This window comes from Leucopleurus acutus, assembly GCF_964270905.1.
Source record: "Leucopleurus acutus genome assembly, chromosome: 7".
NCBI classification, from domain to species: domain Eukaryota; kingdom Metazoa; phylum Chordata; class Mammalia; order Artiodactyla; family Delphinidae; genus Leucopleurus; species Leucopleurus acutus.
This window is the reverse complement of record NC_139150.1, coordinates 33054952-33073367: the sequence shown is the minus strand read 5'-3', so window position 1 is coordinate 33073367 and position 18416 is coordinate 33054952. Positions and strand designations below refer to the sequence as shown.

The window sequence follows — 18416 nt, the reverse complement described above, 5'->3', positions numbered from 1 at the left end:
TGTGTTCTTCCTTCCTGTACCTGGCCACACCTCCCTGCAGTGAGAGCACCTGGGGATGTCATTGTTTGTGCAGCAGTCTCTCCTACTAAGATGCTGCAACTATGTCTGAGGCCATTCCTTATCCTCCGTGCACCGTGCAGGCTACGCACACAATAGGTGCTCAATAAAAGCTTACTGAGTGAGTGAGAGAGGGGCTTTGATAGGAAGCGCCGTGGCCTGCAGGGGCTCACTGTTTTGTCATTTTCTTAGGAACCCTTTGGGGATGTGACAGAGAGGAGGCAGCTCCGTGCAAGGCTCCAGTGTAAGGACTTCAAGTGGTTCTTGAGTACCGTGTATCCAGAACTGCACGTGCCTGAGGACAGGCCTGGCTTCTTCGGGATGGTGAGCGAGGTGGGCCCGTGCTGGGCAGGGTGCTCCTGGCCTCCAGGTCTGATTGACGAACTCTGTGAAAGAAAGACCCCTTCATGGCGACAGCTGGCCTCTCCCACACCCCTCCCCCCTTTTCATCCACTGTCCTTCCTTCTCCCCTTGAGTCTCTGGGCCTCAGGTCCAGAATGTCAGCACAGGAAGCATCTCAGAATTGGTGAGTACAGCCTCCTATTTTACAGATGGAAACTGAGGCTTGGAAAATTGGTGTTCCCAAGTCCTATTTTTTTATACTAACTCCTATCACATGACTTCAAGTCTCAATAACTGGACCAGTTACTAATTCCCAACTCAGGGATCCACAAAAGCAGTAGTAGGGAAGGAGAGTCACTTGTGTTATTTCAAAAAACCTAAAAGAAATGTTGTTGGGATGAAGTCAACTAAAATGTCCAGCACCTTTGGCTTTTGCTTGAAACTCCACCAACTTAGGGAGGCCTCTTCTGCTGTGTTGTGTTCATCAGAAGAGCTGTGTTCCATTCTGGAAGTCTTGATAAATACAAAGCAGGGTATTGGTGTGTTCATTTCAGTTAGCATTACGAAAATGTTCAAACATACAGAAATGCAGAGAGAGTGTGTAATGAGCCCTGTCCCTGAGATTCTACAGTTACCAAGATTTTGCCTCTCTTGCTTTCCCTCTTCTCTGCTCCACCCTCCCACTGACAGTGTAATACTGAATGAGGTTTAAGATTTCTTGCAGCTCTATTTATTTATAAAATATATTTCACTAAGGAAGTGTAGTCAAACATACTATGCTCTAAAGTCATTCAAAACATTCTCTATGTCTATCACCAAGTTGATATAGTTAGCTTAATCAATCTGTTTTAATCTTTAGGGGTTTCTCCTTTTTTTTCTTCTTTTTTAGTTTTTCTTGTAGTTTCTTTGGTAGACCACATCTTTTGAACGTAGGGAGCTGATTTGAGGTTGAGGTTCTTTGGTGGTCAAGAGTGGGGACAACTTGGCTTAATGACGTTTGAGTTCTTCTAGCTATAAGATGCTCTGATTATTCACATCTCCTGTTCCCAGATTCCTTCACAAGCAAAGGGACATCAAGAACATGCTGTTCTGTGTTTTATGAGCTAGTGGATTGTGGATTCTTCTTTCTATATGGCTGAGTCTTATCCTCAGGACCAGGCTAGTCAAAGGTGGACAAGGGCCGGGGCAAGAGTGGGGTTCAGAAGGAGGTTCTTTAAACTCTCCAGAAAGGGATTTGCAAGATGTTTGAGTCTTTCTCTGGAGGCTCCTGGAAGGGAGGAGGAGCATGGAACCTCCCATGGTTTTTTGCTCTTAGAATGATTAAAGGGATTTAGATCCAAAAGTACCTTAGAGATGACATTAGATTAGGCAATGTTGAGTGATGGAGAGAGTACTGGACTTGGAGTCTGAGGTCCTGGATTCAAGACTCAGGTATCTCCGCTTACCTGTTGTGTGACTTTGTGTGTGAATCATTGGCTCTGTATTATGCTGTTCCTGTAATCTACAATGATGGACTTCTGATCTGTGGAATGCCGGATCTCTCAATTGGGGTGTCCTTCGCAGATGTGCGATAGCAGGAGCTCCTTGGTACGTACGCAAGGTGACAATCCAGCTGTGTTTGGCCTAGTGCAGCAGTAAGGCTGCGCTAATGAGACATGAAGTGGTATGAGCTCTCAGGCCATAAAGGGTTCATCTCTCTGCTCCTCAGGTTTATCATCTTAAAATGGAGCTTATGATTCCTGCCTGGGGTATAGGATGGGAAAACACTTTTAAAACTAGAAATGGCAGGGGCTCTTAGCAATGAGTCCAATTCTTGAGGCAGCCACTCCTCTTACTCCATCTACCCGCCCACACAACCTTAGGTGGAATCTGGACTAAAATGCCTTTATGTTTTGTTTAGCTCCAGAACAAAGGACTAAAAGATTACTGCTTTGACTATAACCCTCCCAGTGAACACGAGATCACAGGACATCAGGTCATTTTGTACCACTGTCATGGGATGGGTCAGAACCAGGTAGGTGCTGCTTCTTTAATAGATGGACATTCTCAAGCTCTGGGACAATGGACAATGGGACGCTCAGTGCTCAAGGGATCATTGGTGTGGGCCTTTAAAGAGGGAGATGAGGGGAAATCTGTGTGTTTTTAAAGCATTAAATATGTGACTTTTTTATTATAAAGGTAATATATACTCATCACAGAACATTTGGGAAATATAAAAAGTAGAAGCAAGTAGTAAATGACAGGACCCAGAGCGACCACCATTATAATTAAGATATATTTACTTCCCGTGTCTTTTTTTTTTTTTTTAATTAATTTATTTATTTTTGGCTGCGCTGGGTCTTCGTTGCTGTGTGCGGGCTTTCTCTAGTTGCAGTGAGTGGGAGCTACTCTTCGTTGTGGTGTGTGGGCTTCTCATTGCGGTGGCTTCTCTTGTTCAGAGCATGGGCTCTAGGTGCACGGGCTCAGTAGTTGTGGCACGCGGGCTCAGTAGTTGTGGCTCACGGGCTTAGTTGCTCCACGGCATGTGGGATCTTCCTGGACCAGGGCTCAAACCCATGTCCCCTGCATTGGCAGGTGGATTCTTAACCTCTGTAACACCAGGGAAGTCCCCCGATGTCTTTTAATGCATGAGCTTGGTATTATGTATTTTAAATAGTTGTTATAATGTCTACATGTTTTATAGTCTCTTATTTCCATTACTTAATCATACTTTACTTGTATTGTTAGACACCCTTTGAGAATATCATTCCTAACAGCCCCTTGATATTCCTTTGTGTGGCTATATTAATTACTGTTGAGGTAACTGATTCCCTTTCTCTCTGTTTTTGTGACTATAAATAACCCTGCCACTGACATCTTTGGTCAGAAAAAAAAAAAAAGAGGCAAAAAACACCAATAGATCTGCATTTCAGATGACTTACTCAATTAATACTTTTTTTCTTTACATCTTTATTGGAGTATAATTTCTTTACAATGGTGTGTTAGTTTCTGCTTTACAACAAAGTGAATCAGCTATACATATACATATATCCCCATATCTCCTCCCCCTTGCGTCTCCCTCCCACCCTCCCTATCCCACCCCTCTAGGTGGTCACAAAGCACCGAGCTGATCTCCCTGTGTTATGTGGCTGCTTCCCACTAGCTATCTATCTTACGTTTGGTAGTGTATATATGTCCATGCCACTCTCTCACTTCGTCCCAGCTTACCCTTCCCCCTCCCCATGTCCTCAAGTCCATTCTCTACGTCTGTGTCTTTATTCCTGTCCTGCCCCTAGGTTCTTCAGAACCATATTTTTTTTCATATATATGTGTTAGCATACAGTATTTGTTTCTTGTATTTTCTCCATTCTGTTTCCACAATTTTGGGTCATCTTTACTATCATTACCCTGAATTATTTTTCAGGTAGAAAAACTTTCTTCTTGAAAGTTTTTTCAGGAAAGTAGACTGCCAGTTGCCTCTTCATTTGTTAGGTCTGGTGGGTGCTTACCTTGCTCCTTCATCTGCTGTGTGTTTCTCTGTCTTCTCATTTTGCTTATCTTACTGTGTTTGGGGTCTCCTTTTCACAGGCTGCAGGTCCGTAGTTCCCGTTGTTTTTGGTGTCTCCCCCCAGTGGCTAAGGTTGGTTCAGTGGGTTGTGTAGGCTTCCTGGTGGAGGGGACTGGTGCCTGTGTTCTGGAGGATGAGGCTGGATCTTGTCTTTCTGGTGGGCAGGACCACATCCGGTGGTATGTTTTGGGGTGTCTGTGACCTTACTGTGATTTTAGGCAGCCTCTCTGCTAATGGGTGGGGTTGTGTTCCTGTCTTGCTAGTTGTTTGGCATGGGGTGTCCAACACTGTAGCTTGCTGGTCGTTGAGTGGAGCTGGGTCTTAGCATTGAGATGGAGATCTCTGGGAGAGCTTTCACCATTTGATATTACGTGGAGCTGGGAGGTCTCTTGTGGACCAGTGTCCTGAACTCGGCTCTCCCACCTCAGAGGCACAGGCCTGACACCTGGCCAGAGCACCAAGACCCTGTCAGACACATGGCTCAGAAGAAAAGGGAGAAAAAAAGAAAGAAAGAAAAAAATAAGATAAAATAAAAAGTTATTAAAATAAAAAACAATAAAAATTATTAAAAATAAAAAATTAAAGAGTAATTTAAAAAAAGAAAGAAAGAAGAGAGCAACCAAACCAAAAAACAAATCCACCAATGATAACAAGTGCTAAAAACTCTACAGAAAACCCCCAAGAAACAGGGCTTCCCTGGTGGCGCAGTGGTTGAGAGTCTGCCTGCCGATGCAGGGTACACGGGTTCGTGCCCCGGTCTGGGAAGATCCCACATGCCGCGGAGCGGCTGGGTCCGTGAGCCATGGCCACTGAGCCTGCGCATCCAGAGCCTGTGCTCCGCAACGGGAGAGGCCACAGCAGTGAGAGGCCCGCGTACCACAAAAACAAAACAAAACAAAACGAAAACCAAGAAACAAAAAACGGACAGACAGAACCTTAGGACAAATGGTAAAAGCAAAGCTATATAGACAAAATCACACAAAGAAGCATACACATATGCACTCACAAAAAGAAAAAGGAAAAAATATATATATATATTAAAAAAAAAGGAAGAGAGCAACCAAATCAATAAACAAATCTACCAATGATAATAAACTCTAAATACTAAGCTAAGATAAACATAAAACCAGAAACAAATTAGATGCAGAAAGCAAACCCCAAGTCTCCAGTTGCTCCCAAAGTCCACCCCCTTTTGGGATGATTCATTGTATATTCAGGTATTCCAGAGGTGCAGGTTACATCAAGTTGGTTGTGGAGATTTAATCCGCTGCTCCTGAGGCTGCTGGGAGGAATTTCCCTTTCTCTTCTTTGTTCGCACAGCTCCTGGGTTCAGCTTTGGATGTGGCCCTGCCTCTGTGTGTAGGTTGCCTGAGGGCATCTGTTCTTCCTCAGACAGGACGGGGTTAAAGGAGCAGCTGATTCAGGGACTCTGGCTCACTTAGGCCAGGGGGAGGGAGGGGTACGGATGCAGGGCGAGCGTGAGGCGGCAGAGGCCGGTGTGACGTTGCAGCAGCCTGAGGCCCGCTGTGCGTTCTCCCAGGGGAAGTTGTCCCTGGATCACGGGACCCTGGCAGTGGCGGGCTGCACAGGCTCCCGGGAGGGGAGGTGTGGATGGTGACCTGTGTTTGCACATAGGCTTCTTGGTGGCGGCAGCAGCAGCCTTAGCGTCTCATGCCCGTCTCTGGGGTCCACACCGATAGCCGTGGCTCTCGCCCGTCTCTGGAGCTCCTTTAAGCAGCGCTCTTAATCCCCTCTCCTCTTGCACCAGGAAACAAAGAGGCAAGAAAAAGTCTCTTGCCTCTTAGGCAGCTTCAGACCTTTTCCTGCATTCCCTCCCGGCTAGCCGTGGTGCACTAACCCCCTGCAGGCTGTGTTCATGCCGCCAACCCCAGTCCTCTCCCTGCGCTCCGACTGAATCCCGAGCCTCAGCTCCCAGCCCCGCCCGCCCCGGCGGGTGAGCAGACAAGCCTCTCGTGCTGGTGAGTGCCGGTAGGCACCGATCCTCTGTGCGGCAATCTCTCCGCTTTGCCCTCCGCACACCTGTGGCTGCGCTCTCCTCAGCGGCTCTGAAGCTTCTCCCTCACCCCACCCCTGTCTCCACCAGTAAAGGGTCTTCCTAGTGCATGGAAACTTCTCCTCCTTCACAACTCCCTCCCAGAAGTGCAGGTCCCGTCCCTACCCTTTTGTCTCTGTTTATTCTTTTTTTTTTTTGCCCTACCCAGGTATGTGGGGAGCCTCTTGCCTTTTGGGAGGTCTGAGGTCTTCTGCCAGCGTTCAGTAGGTGTTCTGTAGGAGCTGTTCCACGTATAGATGTATTTCTGATGTATTTGTGGGGAGGAAGATGATCTCCACGTCTTACTCTTCCGCCATCTTGAAGGTCTCTCCAGAATTAATTCTTAAATGAAATTATAGGATTTGATGTGTAGTGCCACATTGCAAAGCGGTTTTTAGGGCAGTTTCATCAGTCAGGGCCCAGGTAGATCGGTCTGGGTTAAGTGCTGAACTGCAAGCGGGGCAGGGGAGCAAGACCTGGAAGTTCTGAGGACCATAACAGGACCCTGCCCGGGAAGCAGGCAAGCCTGCCAGGGCGGGCCCAGGGGAGGATGCAGGAGAGAGCAAAGCATTGGTTCTGGACCTTCAAAGCCTTGCTGTCCTAAGTAAGGTGTCAGACACTGGAGACGAGGGATGGGCATTCAAGTTTTCCTCCAACCTGGAGTCACCCCGATTCCATTTGAATATTATGCACCATTATGGTCAACAGTAAGCTTTCATAATTTGGACCCCTACAGCCTTAAAATTTTCAGGTTCTTCAACCCCCTTTAGAATAGTACTCCTCAGAGGTGTCCCCACGTGGTACCATCAGCATCACCTGAGAGCTTAGAAATGCAGATTCTCAGATCCATCCCATCCCTCCCTAACCCACCTCTTGTCTTGACCAGCTTTCAGGGAGATTTGTTTGAGAAGCAGTGCTCCATATGCCTTAAGAACAGTCACCTGTGTCAGAATCTCCTGGAAGCAAGGGGATGGATCATGGTGGATGGGTGGCTGTGTGTCTTGTTAGAAGTGTAAAAGTGCAGCTTCCTAGGCCCCATCTCAGACAGAAGGAATCCTCATTCCCTCTTTGGGAGTGGGGCCTGGAATCAGCATTTTTCCTAGGCGCACTAGGGTAGGAAAACCATTGCTCTGAAGAACAAGTCCTCCTGTTAGCAGTCCTATTGCCTGCTTGTGCACAGAACTTTTATAGTCTCCAAGGTATGGTTGCCTCCATTATATTTCAGGGGAAGGAGGAGGAAAGGAATGAAGAAAAGGAGAGGAAGTGGCTGGTCAAGGTCACAGAGAGCCCCTGACTGCTGGGACCGGTCCATCTTCTTTCCTGCCGTTCTGCAACAGCCTGGGGATAGGCACAGCGGGTGTGGGGTGACCCAGGAACCAGCCCCACCCTCACAATCTAGCAAATGAGAAGGATGAGAAAGGGCCCCTCCATTCATGCTTGCTAAGCACCCCTCCAGAGGTGCACGTGGTGCTCCGGGGACACAGGCTGGTGTTGGTGGGTGAGGGGAGAAGGCTGGATCCCAGCACCCATGCCCTGGTGACCCCAGGTTTTCATCCTTCTTTCTAAAGACTTCCCTCTTTGCACATCAGAGGGTAACTGGCACATGTTGGCCGCCCTGTTTCTAGTTTTTCGAGTACACGTCCCAGAATGAAATACGCTATAACACCCACCAGCCAGAAGGCTGCGTGGCGGTGGAGGCCGGAATGGATGTTCTCATCATGCATCTTTGCGAGGGAGCCACCCCAGAGGATCAGAAGTTCATCTTGCAGGAGGTAAGGGAGCTGTCTCATGCCTTCCTTGCTGTCACTCCTGGTCACATGGGCTGCAGAGGGGAGTCTGGAAGTAAAGCGAGTCCCTAGCAAGTCTCAGGGATGTGCCCCCTACAGGAGACCAGGAACTTCACAGTGACCCCAAGGGATCCTATGGCATCCAGCACTGATAGCACTTTCCTTCTTTCTTCACTGTCCACTCCCTTTCAGTCTTCCTGTCCTCCTTACACTTTGAGCTGCGACTGACTGGGATGGGAAGAGGCGCTGTCGCCAATGTGTTCAGAGATCATGTGGGGTTCAAACGAGTGAAACAAATTGCCAAGTGTGAGGACATGAGGTTAGATCCAAGTAGAAGCCACTCCCGTTGTCTAAGTCTCAGTTTTCCCAGCTCTAAAGTGGGGACAAGAATCACAACCTTGTCTACCTCTAGTGAAGAGTAGATGTATGGCCAGAAAGAGTCTTTGGAAGCTGTAAAGCTCTATAGACATTAATTGTTACTTGTATAATAACCAAGAAAACCTCTCTGATGGAGTTGGTTCTCTATCAGAAGAGCCATTGTTGATTTGGAACTGGGTGTTATTTCACGCCTGAAAGGCACTACCTCTACCATGTTTGCAGTAAGCCCGTGGTGGGACTCATACACCAGTCATCTCCAAAGACTCACTAAAAAAGCATTTGAGGGAATAAATCCAAAGAAAATAATTCAGAAGAAAGAATTAGTTCACTTTTATGTCAATGGAAAACTTTCATTCCCAGCCTGGCCCCAGGGATAGAAAGATTCATCTATACTACTTATAAATGGATTAATTCTAAGTATAATTAGAAGTTGGAATATGCTTTCCTGTAGAAAGTGTTATGATTAGCAACGAAATTTGCAGGTTTCCTGGAAAAACCAGGCACCATAGTGCTGTCTATGTGATATAAAAAGTAATAGGGAAAAATATTTTTGTAAACCCCAAAAGTTTTGTCCTTCCCTTCTTTCTTCCAACTGGAAGCCATTGTAAGCCCTCAAAGAAGAGTAATGCAAGATAGAAATCGTGGGGCTTCCCTGGTGGCGCAGTGGTTGAGAGTCCGCCTGCCAATGCAGGGGACACGGGTTCGTGCCCCGGTCCGGGAAAATCCCACATGCCGCGGAGTGGCTGGGCCCCTGAGCCGTGGCCGCTGGGCCTGCCCATCCGGAGCCTGTGCTCCACAACGGGAGAGGTCACAGCGGTGAGAGGCCTGCGTACTGTAAAAAAAAAAAAAAGAAAGAAATCATGAAATTGGTTTGAAATGTCATTAAAATTTTACCTTAAAAATCTTTAATTTCAGTGACCATTTAAGCAAGTTTCTTTAGAAGGGTGGGAGGAGGGAAGTTTTAATTATTTACTTTCACATTATTCTAAAGGCAATTTATGAGCACCTTTAAGGGCTTTCCAGATTAATATTATAGAGATTCTTTTGCATCTAATTTTATTTCCAAGGGTTCTGTTTCCCTGGAACAGGTATGCCACTTGTTCTGCCCTTTTGCTTCTCAACCATGATGAAGTTCCTTGGGGCTGTACAGCTTACACCAGAGAGAGACGGAGGGAAAAAAATAAACTCCAGAACTTGGGGAGAGACTTGCCGAGTTAACTGAGCAACAGTTGGGGAAAGAAGAAATGGGAGAGGCGGTAGAGAGGGTCATTGTCCTTCAGGGTTTGGGAATTGGCATTGTTTGCAGAACCAGCTTCCTCTCTGGTGACCTGTACCCTCACCCAGCTGGTCTGTGGCTGAGCTGGGACTAAAGCCAAGTTTCCAGATTCTCCACTTAAATACATAGGAGAAAGAGACTACCAGAGACGGAATTAGTTGACCTAAGAGAGGTGGAAGAGATTAATAAAGGATCTTTGGTCCTGGTTACCCTGAAGGAAAAGAACATCCGTAAGGGTGAGATATAGGGTCTGACCGATCCCAGAATGGCCAGCAGGTGGCACCATCGGCCCTGACGGTAGAGTCACGGACCCCATGAAGAGCTCCTGGGAGAGACAAGCATGACATACGTTTCTACCCGCCTGGCCCTCTCTCTGCACAGTCATGGGCTGCCTTCATACCTGCAGACACTCACTACTCAATAAATATTTCTGAAATAATAAAAATCACCCTGAGCACTTAACAACACATTTTAAGGAAAAGATACTTTCTGAGGAATTGCTTACAATTATCTTGAACACCCAATGTCTATTATCTTTTGTAGGATGGTTCTTTATTTCATGTACAGTCCAAGAAATGTGTTCAGGCTGAGAGGAAGGAATTGAGCGACAGTTTTGTACCACTCTTACGAGACTGTACCAACTCAGATCATCAGAAATGGTTCTTCAAGGAACACATGGTATGAAGTGTCACTGTACTACGGAGCCCATCTAGAGGAGATGGGGGGAGCCCCTGAACTCCGTGTTTAACAGACTTAGCTAAGCACAGAGACAGACACACCAAACACTTGGCTGCTCTTCTTTTCATAAGGAAATCATTCTGTGATTTGTGAAAGTGATGTTGGCTTTAATAAAAATGTGAATAAGCTTTGTACTGATTTTGAAAACTTTAAAATTGTTCCCAAATACCCTGTTTTCAAAGGGTAGTCATAAAATGTTAACTCTAGGTATTCAGAGAATTAAAAGCTTTAACTATTTTTCTATCAAGATGTATATTCTACTGTCATGTCTTGTTATTCCCCTTAGCAAAAAGGTAAATATTTTATTTTGGTATTTGAAAGGATTCCCAGGTATGAAGATGTTTGCATGGAAATTAGACTCATGCAATGTACTTTGCATAAATTCATAATACCTCAAACATTGGGTTAAGATTTTTCTCATTGTAGATAGGTGGACACTGGAACATTATATTGATTCCTTCAGGTCATTGAGATAATCTAGATTTATTTAATAAAGAATGCTACGTGGTTATGTGTTGCTGTCATAGTCAAAACTTTATGTTAGTCAAAGAGGACTCACCAAAGCTGAAACTCCAAGGGAACAATTTGATGTACTGGGCTAATATAAACTTCAACTGCACAGAGTAGACTTCTGACAATGCCTAGCTATGGGATGGCTGGCTACTTTTAGTAATTACCACAATGACTTTAAAACATGTTTATATCATTTTTAATTTTTATCACACATTAGTGTCAGGGAGAAATGTAATGCTGTATGTGAAATTCAGTTTTCAAATTTGTTCATTAATAATATTTGGTCATTTCAATCCATGTTAGATTTTGTGCCACAGCAGCTGCTGCAGTTTCTCTTCATAATTCTGATTTGTGAACAATCCCAGATCTACTTCTGAGATCTTGTCAACTTGATGAAGTCAATATGAGTGATTTTTTTTTTAAAAAGCAAGAACATTGCCAATCTTTGTTTTTGCAGTCAGTCAGATGTGAGAGATGACACACATGTCTTCAATTGATTAAAAAGCATCAAATTTTGTCTCAGGCTCTTTTTTACACATTCCCCTTTGAGGGATGCAGTTTAACAATTAGCCAGGAACAAATCCAGTTCACCTGACTTGGATCAATCTGATGCATCTTAACCACTCTGAACTTCAGTTTCTTCATCTGTGCAATGAGAATAATGAAACCAAGCTTGTGGGGCACTTGTGAGGATTAAATAACAAAGAACAGGTGAGGGCTTAGCTTAGTCCCTGGCATACAGTATGGGTTCATTAAATTTCTGTTTTCAAAAATGCACTTTATAAAATGTGAAGCACAGTAAACATCAGTAGGTGTTTATTCAAAAATAAATATTAAATAATTTAGTTATTTTATCTTTACAGGATTAAATAGCTCCTCAGCAGGCAGGAATACGATATGAACTCCTTCCAGCACAGCTCAGTTCTCCTGTAAATGTAATATGCTGTGAGGCCAAAGCTTCCCTCCTCCATTGTGGTAACTTATAAAGCAGGTGAGATGCCCCCTCGGCCTGTAATGGAGGTAAGAAGTCCTGCCCTGCCCCCTCCTCCCGCCCATCCTGCAGTGTCAGTCTGAGCTCCATTGAAGGGGTGTCGGCCCCTCCCAGGGTATAGGAAGACAGTTCAGGCAGACAGAAAATTAATGCTGATCAAATTCATAATGAGTGCTGGGAGTCTACACAAGCATTTTTGGGTGTGTTCACTGGACACTGCCGGTAATTAGCTTTGCTTGAGAAGTCATCCCTCTTACTCTCGCCAGCAGTTTCTACGTGGTAATTTTTAGGATGGAAGAACTAATAAAAATATTCAGGGTGTCCAGGAAGATATTTTCAGACTGTAAGGCATCCATCACTAATGGATGAGGAATCTCAGCCTGGGTAGGTCTCCACCTGCCCCACTGGAAGGTATGGATTGGCCTCCAGTCCTGTTGTGTGGAGTCAGGATCTTGGGGGCCAGCCCCAGCTGGGGTAGGTTGCTTCACCTGCTAGCACTCATTTCCTCATCTGCATGATATGGATAAGAATGTCTTCTGTTAAATTCTCAGATATATGTTTTAGTTACTTTTTTAGCAGTTGCCCTAAGGGATTATATTATGCTTCCTGGATTTATTACAATCTTCTTCATTCTTAGTATTGAGTTAATTTGAGTAAAATTTAGCAAATTTGTATCAGTATAGCTCCTGTCTCCTTCCCTGTGCTGTTATGGACATATATGTTATATCTATATGTTATAAACTCAGTAACAGAGTGGTTTAGGTCTTGCTCTAAATAGTAAGAGAAAAAGAAAAAATATGCACATATAATATACACACAGTCTCTTATATTTACCCATCTATGTACCATTTTCCATGCTCTTCATTACTTCCTGTGAATCTGAGTAACCCTCTGGTGTAATTTTCTTTCAGTATAAGGCCTTTCTTTGGTATTTCATCTAGGATAGATATGTTAGCAATAAATTCTCTCAGTTTTTGTTTATTTGGGAATGATTTTATTATGCTTTCAGTTTTTGGAAAGATAGTTTAGCTGGATATAGAATGCTAGTTGACAAGGATTTTTTTCTTTCAGCACAGTGAATTTGGGATTACACTACCATAGTGTCACCATTGTTTTGACTGAGAGGTCATCCATTAATCATTTTGTTACCTGTATGGGATGAATCATTTTTCTGTTGCTGCCTTTAAGATGTTCTCTTTGTCTTTCAGGAGTTTAAGATATGTGTAAATGTGGTTTGTATTTATTGTACTTGGAGTTCGTTGAGCTTGGAATGTAATTTAATGTTTTAAAAATCAATTTGGGAAGGTTTTAGCCATTATTTCTTCAAATATTTTTTCTGCCCCTTTCTCTGTTCTTCAAATTGGATAATTTCTGATGATCTATCTTTAAATTCACTGATTTCTTCTGTCAAATCAAACTATTGAGCTATGTAGTCATTTTATTCCAGTAGTCATTTTTTGTAGTCATTTTTTTTCAACTCTGAATATCCATTTGGTTCTTTTCAGTAGTATCTGTTTCTCTGTTGAGATTTCCTATATATTGACTCATTGTTAGCATATTTCCTTTAGTTCTTTAATTATAGTTTTCTTTAATTGTTTGAATATATTTTTAATAGCTGCTTTGAAGCCTTTGTAACTTAGCAGCTTAAAACGTTAAATATATTATCTTACAGTTCCTGTAGGTCAAAAGTTTGCACGTGGCTCTTTTTTTTTTTGGCTGCGTTGGGTCTTCATTGCTGCGTGCGGGCTTTCTCTAGTTGTGGCGAGCAGGGGCTACTCTTCATTGTGGTGTGCAGGCTTCTCATTGTGGTGGCTTGTCTTGTTGCAGAGCATGGGCTCTAGGTGCTCGGGCTTCAGTAGTTGTGGCTCGTGGGCTCTAGAGCACAGGCTCAGTGGTCGTGGTACACAGGCTTAGTTGCTCCGCGGCATCTTCCCGAACTAGGGCTCGAACCCATGTCCCCTGCATTGGCAGGCAGATTCTTAACCACTGTGCTGTGCCACCAGGGAAGTCCCTTGCACATGGCTTGACTGGATTCTCTGCTCAGGGTCTCCCAAGGCTTCAGTCAAGGTGTCCACCATGGCTGTGATCTCATCTGTGATCTCACTGATTGTTGGCTGAATTCAATTTCTTGAGGCTGTAGAACGGAGGACCTCAGCTCTAAAAGGCCATTTTCCATTCCCTGCCATATGGCCTTCTACACAACATGACAGTTTTCTTCTTCAAGGCCAGTAGGAGAGTGTCTGTTGCTGATTCTTATCTCTTTTAAGTTCTCACTTGATCTAGTCAGGTTGACCCAGGATAATCTTCCTTCTGTTAACTCAGAAGTCAACTGATTAGGGACCTTAATTACATCTAGGTAATTCCTTCTCTGGAGTGATATGCCATCATATTCACAGATCCTGCACACACTCAAGGGGAGGGGATTGTATTCGGCATGTGTACTAGGAGGCAGGAATCTTGGGGGGTCATCTTAGAGTTCTGCCTATCACTGTGCACCTTTGATCCCCAATAATTCACATCCCTTACACGCAAAATACATTCACTCCCTCCCAAGGTTCCCAAGAGTCTCATCTCATTACAGCATGAGTTCAAAGTCTAAATTTTCATCATCCAAATCTAAATCTCATCAGCTAAAAGTCCAAAATCTAAATCAGGTCCAGGTGCAGCTCATTTCAGTATATGCAGCTGCTAGGACACCGTTGCTCTCCATCTGTTACACTGAAGAGGCCATTTATCCACCCCAATACTCCCAACATACAGTGGTAGGAAGGCATAGGATAATGTTTATAGATATGGATAATGTTTATAGATATTCTGGCTCAAACAGGAGGAAATGAAAGTCAAAAGGAGTCATGGGTCCATAATTGTTTTGAAATCAGGTAAACATTTGACTTTTCTTGATTCAGTTTCAAGACCTGGGAATAATCATGAGGGGCTTTTGGCTCTTCCCTCTGGGCACGTGGTTCCACCTTCTTGTCATCCTTACTATTTTATGAAAAGTAACACACGTTTGCAGCTGAGTCGTTTTGTGAGCCTGCTTCCCACCAGTAGAATTTTGGTTGTCCAACCTCCTCTTTTCATTTTGTTCTCTCTCTCTCTCTGTCCCATTTTGTCCAAGCTGACAGGATTTCTTTTCTTTTTTTGTTGTTTTAATATTTACTTATTTATATATTTATTTGGCTGTGCAGGGTCTTAGTTGTGGCATGCGGGATCTAGTTCCCTGACCAGGGATCAAACCTGGGCCCGCTGCATTGGGATCATGGAATCTTAGCCACTGGACCACCAGGGAAGTCCCCCTAGCTGGCAGGATTTCTGCTGAGATAATTCTCAAGAACTTTGTGGTCTTTCATGGATTCACTGCTTTTCACTCCATTAGACAGAAGCCACATCCACTAGATCTTTTCAAACAAATCCCTTTTCTCTCTTGGCCTCCTGTTGAGAAGGCTGAGTGATAATGACCTTCAGCTTCCTGGATGCCCCTGGTGTAGTCAAGAAGATCCATGACATGCACACACTCTTGATCTCTTAAAAGGGCCCTTTGTGTGACTGAACGTTCTGAGCTTTTGATCTTTCTGAGGTTTTAACAAAAGATTGTACAGTCACACACTCAGTCTTTTCTCTATGCCACATTTTCAGTAGCCATTCTGATTTTTAGCCTCTTTTGCCATCTGGAGAGGCTGAAAATTTTCTAAATAATTCAGTCCTACTTAATTTTTGTATAACAGTTATACATATATAATGTTATGTATAATATTATACATATATAATCTCTCTCCTCTTTCACTTTACCATAAACAGCAAGAAGAAACCAGGCAGCATCTTCAGCACGGCTTGGAAATCTCCTTAGCTATATAACTAGGTTCATCCCTTAAAAATTCTACATAACTGCTGGAGACGATTTTGCTAAGCTTTCTGCCACTATATAATAAGGATCTCCTTTTTCCACTTTCTAATAACATGTTCCTCACTTTCTTCTTAACCTTCACCAGCAGCATCCTCAACATTTATATTTCTGCTAACAGTCTGTTTAATTAAGGAAATTTAAGCTTTCTCTATTATGTGCTGCAGAATTCCTCCAGCTTCCTCCTACTGCCCAATTCTAAAGCTGCTCCTACATTTTAGGTATTTCTTACAGTGTCATCTCACTCCCAGGTACCAAAATCTTTATTAGTTTTCTACTGCTGCGTAATAGATTGCCTCAAATATAGCGGCAAATATAGTGGTTCCTGTAGGTCATAAGTCTGGACATGGCTTCGCTGGGTTCTCTGCTCTGGATCTCACTGGCTGAAATCAAAGTGTTGGCCAGGGCAGCTATCTCATCTGGGACTTGGGCTCTTCTTCCAAGCCCACTGTTTGTTGGCAGAATTCAGTTCCTTGAGGTCGTGGGACTGCAAACCTCAGCCTCTAGAGGTCGTTTGCTGAGAGATTCTCCTGCTGGCTTTGAAGAAATCAGCTGCCATGTTGTGATGGGCCATGTGGCTGGGACCTGAGGTGGCCTCTGGGAGCTCAGAGTGGTCAAGTTCATGTTGAATTTGTGGAAACAAAGACTCATCAGTATGATTATTACATTAATAACAATGTAGACAATGCAGGTGCATTTGAAACTCTGGCTCAGGGATGCCCATCTCATCAGATGCCTACTTACCATTCCAGAAGATTCCTTTTTGAAAACTTGTAAAAATTCCCAAGAACCTGAACCTTCATTGCATGACAGTCTCCTTACACATGAGTTGGGAAGGATTTGTTTTATTTATATGGGTCGATTCTGGATATGTGTTAAAGGGAAATTTCCTGCGCTAACTAGCTTCCCTTTTCTCCTCCTATGAAAGCAGTACTTTTCACAATTTAATGTGCATGGGAATCACTTGACATCTTGTTAAAAGGTAGATTCAGGTTCAGCAGGTCTGGGATAGGCCTTGAGATTCTGCATTTCTCACAAGCACACAGATGATGCCACACTGGATCAAATTTTGAGTAGCAGATTATTGAAGTGAGAATAAGAATGCAGGTCTTGGTTGCCTGGTCACTGGTGTCTATTCTCACACACACACTAGATGGTGTTGTCAGCTCAGGAAATATCACAATGCATTAGTTGCAGGCGTGTCTGTTGATCTAAAAGAATCCTCCAAATCTCAGGTCCATGGGATGCAGACCTGGAAGGCACCCAGAGATCATCCTTTGCCCAGTGGGTAGAGGTGGTAATGAGGCCCATGAGGGAAGGGGATTGCCTGAGATCACACAACAAGTTAGGGACAGCGTTTTCTTTGTCAATACCTGTCAGTCTATGTAGTAATCAGTGTTCTAAATTTGGCCTGGGTGTGTTTTTCTTAAAGTGTTAAATTGGTACTCTTTTTAAAAAAATTGTATCTTCAAATATTGGCTTGCTGTATTACATTAAATTATAAAAAGGAAAATTAGTTTCCTAGCTTGATAAGAAGTTCTAAAGACTTTGCCACATGGTTTGTTGTATCATAGCCGCAACGTTTATTTAAGCAAGTGGGGTTGGAAATGCTGGCCTCTTACAGTCTCCTAATGTTTGTGAGATTTAATGCACTGTACACCAAATTTTTCACACTTATACACAACTTTAGAGTTTTGTTTTCAAGAGTTTTATTTTGTTTGCTCCTATAAAGTCAGCTGAGTGAGGATTGCTGTCTCCTTTTTATTTTCAGCATCTGCTGATAATAATAATAATAATAATACCATGAGTTTGGGCACTGCTCTAAGCACTTCATGTAAATGAGCTAATTTAATGCTGAAAACACCCAGTAACGTAGGTGTTGGTCCTCCCCTCCCCTCCTACCAGCTTCCCCCATCCCCAATTTAAAGGTGAGGACACTGAGGCTCAGAGAGTGTAGGGAACTTGTCTCAGGTCACACAGCTAATCAGGGGCAGTGCTAGAATTGAACTCAGATGGTCTAACTCCAGAGCTCAGTTGTAACTGCTGGGACCTGGTACCTCCTGGAGGGGAGGGGAGGCGACTTGCCCAAGTCAGGCAGCTCGTACACCCTGGCCACAGCCCTCCCCTCACTCTTAGTCCAGTTACAGCACACTGCTGGTCATGGCACGAGAATTAATGAGAGTCTGTCCTGCTTGGAGAGTACAGGGGTCACAGCAGAGTCACGTCTCTGGGCAAGTGCCAAGTCAGGGAGCAGAGCCAGGCCTAGAGCTCCAGGCTCAGAGCCGCTGGGGGCACAGACCTGCTCCTCCAGGTGCCATTGTCCTGGTGGGCTCCGTTTTGCCCACACCCACACTCTGCCCTCTTTCTCTTTAAAACGAGGCATGAGTAGGAAGGCAGGATTCAAGAAGAGGGTGGGGGGTGTTTCTTCAGTTTCCCCTTTGAGATTCTTGCTGCAAAGCCAAGGAGGCCCACAGTCCGTGGCCAGATCCCCTGCGGTTGCCCCATCCAGCACTTTGCTGTCTTTGGAGGGTTTAGAGCCCGTGGGACTGAGAGTTCTGTCCCATCTGCCATGTCATGATTGCTCTGTGAATCATCTCGAACCTTCTTTTACAAGGCAAGGGTCAGTGGAACTGATTGCTCATCAGACTGTTAAGATGGTTATTTCAGTGTCCTAAAAAGAAATTGCCCGATGGGTGTGTCTATTGGGCAGCTCTGGTTATTAACTCAACAGTGATTGCACAGCACCACTGGATTCTGACTGCCAACTGTTATAAAAAGAAGCAAGTTATGGGGTTATAGAATTTGCAGGGACTTTACAAGTCATGTGTTCAAC

At 44.2% G+C, this 18416-nt stretch overlaps 1 protein-coding gene across 1 annotated transcript in view; it reads left to right on the top strand.

The window, feature by feature from the left end:
• Positions 1-10247, top strand: part of GALNT12 (polypeptide N-acetylgalactosaminyltransferase 12) — a gene marked incomplete at its 5' end in the record, with an annotated part of 38679 nt that extends 28432 nt beyond the window's left edge. The window contains 4 exons of the mRNA XM_082842391.1: positions 250-381; positions 2300-2413; positions 7625-7771; positions 9984-10247. Coding sequence (XP_082698517.1) covers positions 250-381; positions 2300-2413; positions 7625-7771; positions 9984-10124 — 534 coding nt within the window. The 3' untranslated portion in view covers positions 10125-10247. The remainder of the gene's footprint in view (positions 1-249; positions 382-2299; positions 2414-7624; positions 7772-9983) is intronic.
• Positions 10248-18416: the final 8169 nt, after the last annotated feature.